This window comes from Schistocerca nitens, chromosome 8 (assembly GCF_023898315.1).
Source record: "Schistocerca nitens isolate TAMUIC-IGC-003100 chromosome 8, iqSchNite1.1, whole genome shotgun sequence".
In the NCBI taxonomy this organism is placed as follows: Eukaryota; Metazoa; Arthropoda; class Insecta; order Orthoptera; family Acrididae; genus Schistocerca; species Schistocerca nitens.
In genome coordinates this window covers 215,514,517-215,527,588 of record NC_064621.1, presented here as the reverse complement: position 1 = coordinate 215,527,588, position 13,072 = coordinate 215,514,517, and the positions used below count along the sequence as shown (strand labels likewise).

The 13,072-nt window shown below is 38.3% G+C and overlaps 1 protein-coding gene across 2 annotated transcripts in view; it reads left to right on the top strand.

The window, feature by feature from the left end:
• The first annotated feature begins 1,277 nt into the window (after window positions 1-1,277).
• Window positions 1,278-13,072, top strand: part of LOC126199072 (uncharacterized) — a 39,403-nt gene continuing 27,608 nt past the window's right edge. The window contains exons 1-2 of one of the 2 annotated variants that reach the window (XM_049935790.1): window positions 1,278-2,569; window positions 6,227-8,224. In XM_049935790.1, coding sequence (XP_049791747.1) covers window positions 1,386-2,569; window positions 6,227-8,224 — 3,182 coding nt within the window. In that variant the 5' untranslated portion in view covers window positions 1,278-1,385. The remainder of the gene's footprint in view (window positions 2,570-6,226; window positions 8,225-13,072) is intronic. The other variant, XM_049935789.1, reaches the window with a different exon arrangement.

Here is a 13,072-nt window from a genome sequence, read left to right as displayed (position 1 = left end):
ATAATGTACCAGAACAGTTGGAGTCCAAGCACTTGAAGAATGTGTCACTTCCTGACAAAAGGAAATTTACCGGAGAGAAATTAAGAAAAGCAGATAAAAAGTTGATAAGTGAGAGTAAAGTAAAATTAGATGCTGGCGATTCAGATTCTCGAAGTACTTTTGATGGACACAGTTTCTACAGGTCGGCAGATAGGACAGAAAGAGGAATAGATGATGCTGATATAAGTGATCTGGATGAAATGGAAGCTGAACCACCACGTAGAAGACTGAGACGCTTGAGGCCAACTGAAGTTCCAAATTATAATGAAGATTCCGTGGACAGTGATTCTGAAGGTGAATCTCGTAGGCGACAGCCACACAGGAAGACTAAAAAGGTACCTTATCTCAGAAGCAGTAGACGAAATAAGAAGGACAACCGAATGACAACGAGTGAGTCTGAAAGGGATTCACATACTGATAGCTTATCCTCTCTGAAAGAGACAGGTGTCAGTAGTAAACCTAGTAGTAATTTGAAAAATGTAGTTAAAACAGAAAAAGTATGTATTTCAAAACCACCAAGTAACTGCAACAAAAATACTGTCACTGGATTACTTAATAATGTTGGTGAAACTTGTGATATTTCATTTTCATTCATTGCTGGAATTGGTAAAAAATTACCAGAACCTGTTATACAACAGTTAAATAAAATTCGATCAGACACGTACCAAATGGATGCAAACTGGGCTAATTTTGCAGTTTCTGTACTACTCCCTGCCAAATGGGATGGTGTTAATTTACCAAAACAGCGTATTATTTTACCAGCAAGAAAAACTCAGTTTATATTTGAAGAGACACTGAAGGAGACAGATCATAGCCTAGGACACCAAATGAAGGCTAGTTGTTCTGAACCCGAACAGAAACTAAAACAGCTAGTACCACACAGAATTGCAACCAAGATTTCTAAAGCTGCCGTTGAAACATCACCAAGGAAACTAACACTTTTGAAAGAAAAAACACGTTTCCCAATGAATAATAATCGCTCCACATCTCCAGATCCTGACTGCATAATTATAGAGGAATTTCAGAAAAAAGAAAAAGAAGAAAAAACAGCAAACAAGCCATTATGTAAAGAGACACAGCTGAACTTCATTGGCAGTGCACTGCAGATCAGCAATGTAAAGAGTGATAGCAGTGTAAGTCAGGAGGTTTGTGAAGTTGTCAGAAATATATTGACTTATGTGGCTAATAAAGAAAAGGGAGATCGAGTGCATAATGACCCAGACACCTCTTACAGTGATACCTGTACTGGTTTTCATCGTACTGTTCGACTTGTGCGAAACTGTGAAAAGAAAATTGAAAGTAACCTGGCAAGCAAGAAAAAGAAGACTGTGCATTTGGTCCGTGAGATGGAGCGACTAGGTGTTAATGTTATTGAGATGAATGCTGGTCAGGAAACTATATGTGAAGAAGATTTTTGCAGACTTGGTTGTGTTTGCAAAAGTCTTAAAACCTGCAAATCTCTACCCAGAGGCCACTGTGGAGAAGTATCGTGTATGTTTGATTGTAAGTGCATTTCGGCAACATCTTTCAACAAAGAGGAAGTCACAAACAATAGACTTTTGTCACCCGACATGTTACTTAGGCTGCAGAATGAAGTAGGGCGAAACCTGGCAAAGAAAGAGAGAGAATTTCACCAGACAGTAATAAAGGGGGATGAAGGTGTTATTGTTGTTGGTGGAGATGGTAATATCAGAAAGAAGAGGGACAGGAAACTTCCAGGGAGATATAGGGACTCTGTATTGATTTCTCATCTTACCGTTCCTCAGATTAAAGCACTTGCAAAAAATGAAGATGAGAGAACTAAATCACGTTACAAATCTGATTCTTCAGAAATTAAAGTAGTTGGCTCGAGAGAAGAAAAGCCCTCTCAAGAGAAATATCCCATAGATAAGATAAAAATTGAAAGAACAGTGAGTGGCAAACTTCGTTCGCATAGAATTCCGTCAGAAAAAGTTAATACTTCTGCCAAAGCACCATTGCCAAATTCGCCAGTGATTATTCAGTTGCCAACCGATATTGAGGCTCGCATTGTTGAGGAAGGAGGGATATTAGCTCCATGCAACCCAAAGCTTGTGAATTCAAATGCACCTATTTTAGAATTAGAAAAAGTGGCTACCCCAGGTCGTCCTCCTCCTCCCCAGCTATGGACACCCAAGAAATCAGTGATCGCCAACAATTCAGAGCCTGGTACCAAAACGAAAAATGGTACTGTACCCATTAGGTCACAGATATTGAACAACATCTGCATCAAAGATTTAGAAATAACTAAAGTTGTGAGTGAGGGAGAGTCAACTGCACAGCCAGCTGTCCAGGAACCTCAAAATGATGTTGAGATCAAAGTAATAGCTTGTGACTCCACTGCTGTTCCATCCTCCACCGCAAACACCACATTGGAACCTGCAGTACAAGGCAAAGCTGCAGAAGTGTCAGTGATTAAGAAGTCAGCGAATTCTGAAACAATTGCTCCTGATGCAGCTGCAGATTCGGAGTCTGGTGTGATTGAGAAGCTTCACAATGCATTAAAAGAAAGGTAAGTCATATTTTTAATTATTACCATGAAGTATTATACTTAAATAACACATGCTCAGTAACAACTGATAATAATTTATTTTATACAATTGCATGTATGATACCTATATATGGAAAAATATTTTACATTATCATAATTCCAGTTATCAATTTAAGAAAGAGCACTTCATCATTCCTTTTTTGGCAACCTATACAATGAAATGACTTATCGTGTGGGAGATAGGACAATGTAGAAAACAAATAAAATCAGACAAACCGTGAGAGCAGACAACAAATCACCTACAGATAAATGATTGGTGGTGCAGGCACACTTAAAATCTCACTAACCTACATGCTTTTGCTCTACCATCAGCTGTAGCTTACAAAGACACAACAACCTGTATAAGCTTGTATTGGGGGGGGGGGGGGGGGGAGCGGTTCTTATACAATATTTATGCTCAGGTTGGAGAAAAGCAAAATCTCCCAAGACTAGTTCTATTTTCTGGGCTGTTAGTGTGTCTAAATGGTACTCATTGTTCACCTTTTGTTGGATGGTTGCCCGTTTCATTTTTGTGTGGTGTTTCCTTTGTTGATTTTCCATAACCATGCTGTAAAGTAAATATGTTCTAATTACCCATAGGGTATTGCTGTCTCCTGATTTTATGCTGAATAACATGCCAAGGGTTTTAGATTAACAGTTTGAGATTTGGACAAGTATGGTGAATTTTTGTGAAACAGGAAAGAGGTAAAATATGGAAGGTGGGTTGGTTTAGAAGGGGGGGGGGGGGGGGGAGACCAAACTGCTAAATCATCAGTCCCAAAAAATATGGAAGAGAGAAATTTCTATTTCTGTTTGTAGAATTATGAAAAAATGTATGTCATAATTTTTCTTCTGAATTAACTTAGCCAGAATTTGATATAGCCTGAGCAATGCAGATTGTATACCTTGTTAGGATGAAATATTTTAAAAATTTTTGGTGTATTTATCTTTTCAGTCCTAGGTAAATTTGGAATCATTGTTAGGAAGTTAAAAATTATTGCAGTCAATTTTCTTTCTGCCTATGAGCACTACAACAGCAAACTAAAATCTGTCTAGGAAAACATCAAGGAAATATTGAATGGAATGAAATTGCACCTTGTTGCTGTTAAATTCAATTTCAACAGTAGTATGTGGTACAAATCCTAAGCAGTCCATGGTCATAGAATGCGGGATTAGGAGTGAATGTCTGGGAAATGAGAATAGGTTTGTGTATCGCACTGTTACTGCAGCTGCTTCCTGTTCCATCAGCTGACATTGGGATTTACAGTGAAACCTTGGTAATTGAAGGTAATTGGGACCAAGAAGAGCTTGAATTTGGGAAAACTCTAGTTATACAATACGGGACAATTTTAGAAACTTTATGTAAAAATAGGTTCAGAACTTCATGTTCACAGTATTATTACAGTAACACAGTTGTTTCATCAGTTAACACATTACTTAGAGTTTGTTATAGAGATAATATTCTAGTAAAAACTCAAACATTGTATTTTCAGCACATACATATTACTTGAAGTACTGTACAACTAATGGTACTGTGCATATTTTAATGTCAGAAAAAAGAATCAGTAGTCTGTTTTTGTAAAGAAAATTTGTTCTTAGTAGCGTAGTCCCATTGTCTTCAAAGAAGCATAATGTCAGCTGGTGTTGCCACGATCTGTTGCTCCATTTAGTGCAGTGCTAATTTTAATGGTGTCGTTCCATCACTACATACTGATCGTCTTGGTTCTACCACGTCTGCACTTCATTGTCTCCATTTTCAGACCCAGAAAGATGACAAACAATATGTAACAACAGTTCATTTTTGTTTTCTTCTGGGAGAGTGTCATTATTGCTTTCTTTTCTTTCTTTTTTTTTCATTTTTATTATGTTCTTCTGAGAGAATTTCCAAACACTTTTTTAGTATTTCTGATTTTAAGTAGTGCCAAGATTCTGCAACCCTGTTTACAACATCCTTCATTTTAATTTTTGCAGGGCAACTTCTATTGTTGGGGGCACATTTACCGTTGAGTGCAGAAGTGGTAGCAACACATCCCCCCCCCCCTCCCCCCTCCCTCAAACGTGCCAGTGTTCCTTGGTTCGTTGCTTGGACAAGGTTAGTAGTATTTGGAGGTAAAAAAGGGTAAATGTCTATAGCTTTTGAGGGAATTCCTGCATTGTATAGAGTAAGGACTCCTTGAGTGGTAATTTTTTGCTCATTAAAGTCCCTTTTGTTGGGAGGGGAGGGGGGAGGGTGGTACAAATGTGTCAAAAAGCCATCTCTAAAAAATTGAGATACCCATCCAGGTACTTTTTTTATTTTTATATAAAACTGGTAAGGCTGACAACTGTATGTTTGTGAATGCTCTTGGTTTGGCAGACTTAGCAATTGATCAAAAGTGGCAATTTCAGCAATTTATGATCTCAAGAGTCATTGCTGCAAGCTAGAATTGTTATCCATCTTTTGATTTCTTATAAACCATAGCATAAGCTCCATTTCTAGCTGCTAGAATTTTTGTTGGAAGCATTCTATAATTGAGCCCTGTCTCATTACAATTATAAACTTGATCCAGTGGCAGATTTTCTTCATTTACCATAGTTTTTTGTTTTTTCATGTATCACTTTGACAGCTCCACTGTCAGCGGATAACTTTTCATCACAGAATTCAAGCTGGTGTACCCCATACCTTCTCTTCCATCCAGCCAGCTAGAGCTAGTGGAAGAACTTTCTTCTCCTGCTTCTAATTCTGTTCGAAATAAAAGCATCTTCTTCTGAATCATCGGATCACTTATTGGACTTCCTTTAGCTTGCTGTTGAGTAAATCACAACAAAAGACCTTAATTAGTCTTTTCATAATCTGATGTTTTGATGGTTTTATGATCTGTGAATTTTGATGTCATTTAGGAGAAAAACAAGACACTGTGGTTGAATACACTGTTCTAGTTTGGTTCTGCTTCGCTGCTAGTCACCTACTGTTACTTCATTTAAGCTCAACTCTGCCTCTGCCTCTTTTATAGTCTCATCACTGTCCAATCTTACTAGTGCTGAAACCTCTATCACCAAAGAAACAAATATCCTCTTCTGTTTTAAAGAGGCATGACTCATATTGGCAAAAAATGGCAGGAACAATAATACATATGTAACACGACCTGAAATGCATACACACTGCACCGAACTTGAGTAGATACTGGCTGACTGGTGGTGTGTGAAACAACAGTAGCATATTAAGCAGGCTTGATTGTAAACAGTGCGTACGTGCACATCTTGGCCTCTGATCACACACACTCCGTGCATATTTTTTATTTTATGCGTGGTGTGTGTTTGTGTGTGTGTTGTTTTTCTTACAGTCGTGTTCCGTTTTCACACAATACATAAACTATAATACACTGTCATTTTTTAATGTGGCTGCAACATTCACTGTGTCATTTTTTAAACTATAGTATAGTTCTTCAGGATTTTGCACATGTATTGTATGTAGTCTTTAATATCATAGGGGAGACCTACCTTAATTAAACAGTTTCATCATGATTTACGATAAACAGATACAGTTTTAGGATCTAACATTCCTAGTATGCTTAGTGATTATTTTTCTGAATGCCTATTGTTATTGAAATTAAGTTTTGTATTTGTCTATCTTACAGTAATGTCTAATTTATTTTACAGGTATGGAATAGAACAGTCTTTTGTGTCCATAAACAAGGTGAAAGGTATAAAGAAAAGACCATACTGTATGGAGCATGATGAATATGGTTGTGATTGTATCAAGAGGAGAATCCCTCCCAGTCCATTGTGTGAGCTTATTAAATTAAACACTGCTATTAAAAGACTATGTTCCCCTCCTTTGTCTGCAGAGCAGCGTCGACAGTTGGCCATGCAAGCATCAGAGCAGCAGACAAAATCACGCAATGTGGCTGTGAAGCGCACAACTCCTCTCAACACAGTTCACGTGCATAATCTACAGCGTGATTCAGCAAGGACAGCAGGCATTTCTCACACCTACCTTTCTAGACGTGTTCGCAGCAGTGTGATACGTCTAAATCGACGGGAACCAAATCAGTGCCAGAACAATGTAGGAAAGGTCACTGCGAAATCTGAGAAGGGTTCAGAAGCTGGAATTCAGATTGCAGCTGTCACTACCCTCACCTTAGAAGAATTCTGTGGACAGAAGCCCAGTGAGGATGCAGAGTGTGCTACTACTTATCAACAGCAAGGAAGTGTGATCAAAGAACAGTTCCCAAATGCAGTGGACACACAACAGTCTCTAACTCAACAGTCTCCAACTCCACTGTCTCCAGCACAGCAGTCTCCATTGCAACAATCTCCATCGCAATTGTCTCCACCACGACAATCTCCATCACAACAGTCTCCTTCTAAAAGTGAGTCTAGGAAGAAACAGCAGCTAGGTTCGAAGCTAATAAGTCTTCTCCAAGGCAGCAGCAATGACTCTAGGGCATCAATTATCAGTGAGGGTAATAGTTTTCCAGACTTGAATACATTCCCTAAAGGTCATATACAAGTGGTAAACTGGAACTTCCTCAAGCAACTTTTCGAAATGAACAACGTTTTTGTGTGGTTGCGTGTCCTTGATACTGGAATGAAACTTATCATCACACCAACTAATAGACAACCATCACCTCAGTTTATCAATCTTAAAAAAATGCGTAAGCTGCAAGGTTTCCCATCTGTTGTGCAAAATCTTGTTATCCCAGGTCGTATTGAGAATTCCAAATATGCAATCTTGAGGTGTGATGGTTCATGCTGGCAAATTGCCGGTACGATAACAAACCGTGTTAAAGGTACACAGGGAGAACAAGCCGGGATTCAGGCAGACCCAGAACTTGAAGAAGATTTGCAGCCATCTGAGACTGAGCATTTGTCTCCTGAGGCATGGGCAGGTTCTGGAGTTTCTGTGCCCAATGACAGAATTCCCGATGGGGGGCCGTTTGCTGAACTTCGTTCTAAGATATCGCCAGCTCGCTTCAAAGCAAAGATGTTAGAATTGCTGGCGGCAGGAGAATCGACTGATGCAGAAATGCGATTTGAACTGGCAGACGTAAATGTGAATGAAGAAACATATTGTGTCACTCAGGGTTTGTACACTTTGCCTCGAGGAGCTGACAAATTTCACTGGTTTTCTGTACCTCTTGTGAAGAAGTACGATATGGTGTATGTGGCATCCAAAAGGTGTGGTGTCGAATATGAAGAAATGCTAGACATGGTTTACAAGTCCATGCGGGATAAAGTGGCACTTTGTAAGCCTCTGCTAGAACGACGTGAAGGATACGTCCTGGTTAATGATCTTTCGTGTCCAAAATTTGGAGTTTATGCCACGTTTGAAGCCCCGCAGAAATTGTTGTTTGGCCCATTCACAGCAACTGAGCAACATCGGATATCGCTGCACCGACTTGTCATGCCTCCTAATCCAGGACCAGCGCAAAGTGTGGGAGGCACCATTCTTTCTTCGTTGCAGAAGTCATCTCGCACAAATGTCATACATCGAACTCGTAAAGTGCCCTGTGTGTTGTATCCAATGATGCCTAGTCTAGGTTACATTCCTGCTGTGCGTCTACACACTGGTGAGATCACTTTCCGTCACTTTTTCATCAAGGATCAAGAACTCATGTTTCCCAACATGGATGCTGTCGACACATGGCTCGATAAGTAAGTAGTAGTTTTCCTTGTGATGAAACAAGGGTATTTATCAACATAGTAAAGAACAGCTGGCTGGTTTAGATCTAAAGTTGCATGTATTATAGAACAGTAAAGAAAGAGAAAAACAATGAAACATGTGCTTTTGCATCTACATGTATTATTTCACAGTTTACAATTCTTTTACACAATGAAACTAGACAATGAGCAGTGAATGCAATGATAAACAAACACATTATGACACAACTAAGTTAATGATTTCAAACAAAGTTTTACAACAATGACCAGTTTAAAATATTTTCTATGTGAAACACTAATATTCAAAGTAAGTGTGATCAGTGTCATGTATCATACTATAGCCCATCTGGCAGATGATACTTGGGATCATATGCTGTTTTGTCCTTTATGTTTTGATCCTGTTCAACTGAATTAATGTTTCATATGATCCAGCAATGAAGCACGTAGGCCCCACTTATTGTTTAGTCTTTTACCAAGCACTATACTTTGAAAATTAAAATGACACAGTGACCATTCTTATTTATTTAAAAAATATCGATCTTTTTTGGTGCAGCAGATGCAGCTTATCCGTTATTAGTGCAGGTGTGCCCATGGTTGCTGTGCTGGCTGAAAAAGTAGTTTTCGAAACTAGGCTATTGTCAATGCTTTAGTCTACACCAAGATTACAATTCAAACACTAATTGCACTTTGATGTTGAATGAATTACTGTTTATGACCATATCAAGTCTTAGCTATTGAAATGATGCATGGATAAATGAATAGCCACATACTACATTCGGTTGACATGCTATAATATGATTGTTCAAATGCAGTAACCTACCACTAACATAAGTATTCACAAAATATCATGTGCAGTAAACAAATATTTAACAAAGTCACAGAATTATACACTTAAAACACTGTTTTTCAGATCCAATATTCAAATAGGTTTGAACATGATGTGCACAGTAATTATCATTTGGAAATAACAGAGTTCACAGACCGGTGCTAATGTTGCAGTTTGAGTTGGATATTGTCCATAATAATTACACATTCACTGTCCAATCAGTCATTCAGAGCAGGTGGTAAATTATAGAACGATCTGGATATGAAAAATAATTTTAGAAACTCGAGACATTTTATGACTTGTAATGTGTACTAACTCATCTGCAGTATATTTCCATGCATTGGTGGACATAGATCTCATACATTTAGTAGCCTTTCACAGACCGATTTAAAATGACTTCCAACATATCTCTTTTATAAGTTTACAATAATTAAAACTGAAACTAAATGAATGCAAGTGTTGGTAACATATTTACATCACTGATGTAACATATTTTCGTCACTGATTGTATGAATGCTTTCGTTATTTATGTAGCTTTTTCATCTATTTTATCAGTAAGTTAGTATTTGTGTGTGTGTTTACATATGAACAATACCTGAAATTACTGATTCTCTGTATTAGCACAGTTTTCGGCAAAGTAATCATACTAATGGATTCTTAATAACTAAAAGAAGGAAATAGACAATAAAGTTAAGTTGAATAAGACCTGAGTCATTATTCTAAGATTTTAGGTATTGTGCGTGTCTTGTAAATGGCAGTCTTAAAAATGTCACAAGATTTGAAAATAATAACAATGATAACAATAATAATTTTGGGAGAAGACGAACATAACAATTGGAAAGGATCCATATCCTTTATTAAACACACTAGTGATCTTCAGCTGTTTTAAATAATGTTTCAATTCTATGAGTAGGTAAATTGATTATTTTGAAAGGGGATAAGACACTAAATTAGCAAAATGGAGTTACATTGTTTAATGTGACATACATAAGTAAATAGACGCTATTGTATGAAAATACAGAAATTCAATCTATGCAGAGTCTGCCCCTTTTATCACAAAGTATTACATTTATTTTGATACACAAGTCACTGACTCATATCCTTTATGAGAAAAAGGCAAATATCTGCCCTCTGGTTAGAGGTACAGGAACTGTGACTTGAATGTCATGGTTACCAAGGATGGTTCAATGTTTTATTGTTTTGAGAGTACTATTTGCAATGTTTAGTACCAAGTATTTGTACACATTGTTGTCATACATTAATGTTGTATTGACATAATGTCTCCAGTTAGTACTAGCAATGCTTTACCTTCAAGAGTATCTATTGATTTGTCTAAAAAAAAAAGGGAGAGAAGGATATGAAGAGAAGAGTCATATAAACACTTTACAATAAAAAAGCCTAAGCTTCATGGTAACTGTCCTTTGTATCAGAAGCTCCACATGTCAATATGGGTGCCTCTGTAAATGCTTTGAAATATCCAATTATTTATTTACCTAGCATTTTATGATAACTAGTTACATAAACTGAAAGAAAAAAATTAATGATTTTACAACTACTCTTTTGCTTTAGAAGCTGGTTGGTGTAGTTCTTCCAGGAATCTGGCAAAAGAATGGAAGGGACAGTCTTTGAACACTATGTGGCCATTGGCTGTGCCACAGTCACAGTTTGGAGAGTCTTGCCATCTCCAACTGCAGAGAGTGGTAGCTGTTCTCGTATCCCACATATATCTTGATTCAGTTTTTGCCAGGTGACACAAGAGAAGTTGAAGTCTAGGCATTTGATAGTTGTGTTTTTGACTGACGAGAAGTGTACCTGGGGTGAAGATGACCATTCTGATTTCCAGCAGCATCACATAAAGAGGTTATGACCAGTGTTTGTTTGAACTGATTCCCGATACACATTGCAAAAATGAAATTGCAAATATCTGTCAAAACACCATAGAAAATACGGCAAGACGACTTTTAGGAAAAAACACCTAGTACAAAAACAAATGTTCCAGAAAGTGACAGGAAACTTCATATGTTTTTAAATGTCTGTGCACAGAACTAATACTTTGGTGGAATTTTGGTTGGCTTTTATTTCATCAAAGAGATTTGACAAAGTATGACACTTTTTTCTTGAGATTGAGATTTTGGTGCAGTAAAGATAAAATTATGTCTTCAGGATATAATTTATAGTTCTTAAGAATGAAATGAACGTGTTGCATTGTCAGTTCACTTTGCAACTGTACTTCGACTTTGCACACTTCGAATATTTCCATAGACTACAAAAGTGATGGCCTAAGTTCTATTAAAAGAATTCTGTCTCTTTTATGAAGTTACATGGAAACAGAACTCCAAAAGACAGTAATGTGCCAGTCCAAATTTCCAACTATTGTTTGTTTGACTAAGACAGTTCAGCTCCTCTTACATCTACATCTATAGTCTGCAAACCACTGTGAAGTGCATGGCAGATCATATATTCAATTGTATCGATTATTAAGGCTTTTTCCCATTCCATTAATGTATCGAGCGCAGGAAAAGTGTTTGCTTAAACACCTCTGTTTGTGCTGTAATTAGCCTGATCTTATCTTTGTGATCCCTATCAGATTGGTATGTAGGGGGTTGTAGTATATTCCTAGATTCATCACATATTTCCAAATGATAAATTCTACAGTGATGAACAACGTGTGGCCACAAATGCCACAAAAATATGGAACACATTCTATAGAGAAGTAGTTCTATGGAAAACAGTCAAAACATTGATATGTACCTCTCACAAACTGGGATTCAGTGGGGAAGGGCACAGAGCATGGACTGCAAACGAATGGACATATGCAACATGGTGCAGCAAGTCTACTTCTGTATTGTTATCTATTGCAGGATGTGTTAATATACACACAAAACTAAAGGAAACGTGAAATTCAGGCTGATGATATACACGGTCCAGTCACAGCAATGTGACTACTGCATGTGTTTCACATCAGTGTGCAATAACCACTCACACATGGTAGGTGGCAGCACTAGCAGTGGAAGGTGTGTAAAGTGCATCCAGGGGATGTAGAAAACAGTGCACTCTTTGTCACAATGTGGAAATCAGCAATTTACCTGACATCCAGAATGGCACGATCATCGGCTTTCAGGCCAAGGGCGGAAGCATTTTCAAAACAGGTATGTTCGTAAACTGTTTGAGTGCCACCGTGGTTAAAGTACACCGTGCATGAGGAAATGTGCTATCTAAAATTGGCGCCAAGGCAACTGTGGTGCATCACTGGCTGAAGATGACAGGGGTAAACAACAGTTGTGGGGATATATTCTGGTGAACAAACATGCAATTGTTGAGCAGCTAGCTGCCCAGATGAACCAAGAGGCTACCAACAGTGTCTCCTCTGTGACAGTTCAGCAAATGTTGTTGCGTAAAGGCCTCTGCAGCAGGTGCCTGCTTCATGCACCCATGCTGACTGCTGTTCATCAGCAACGAAAGCTGGAATTTGCACACTAGTACTGCAACTGGACATCCACTGAGTGGAACAGATGACACTTTCTGATGAATCGTGTTTTATGTTCCATCAGCTTGAAATGTCTGAAAGCAAACACTCTGCAACAATCATTGCAAGGTTCCAAGCTGGAAGAGAGAATGTTATGGTCTGGGGAAAGTTTTCGTGGCATTCCCTGAGTATCTCATCATACTGGAAGGCACAATGGATCGTCACAGATATGCATCTGCCCTTGGAGACCGTGTCCATCCCTACATGCATTTTTTTTTTCTCCTTTTCAGAATGGTATCTGCCAGCAGGACAATGCTAAGTGTCACGCAGCTCACAGAGCACCATAATGAATTTACCTTACTCCCTGGCCACCAAACTGTTCAGATTTCAGTCCAATCGAGAATCTGTGGGACCACCTCAATCTGGCTCATCGTGCCATGGATTTCACTAAAAAACCTACCACAGCTGGCCACTGCAGTGGAGTTGGCATAGCTCCACATCCCTGTCAGTACCTTCCAGAACCTCACTGACTCAATTCCACACTGCAAAA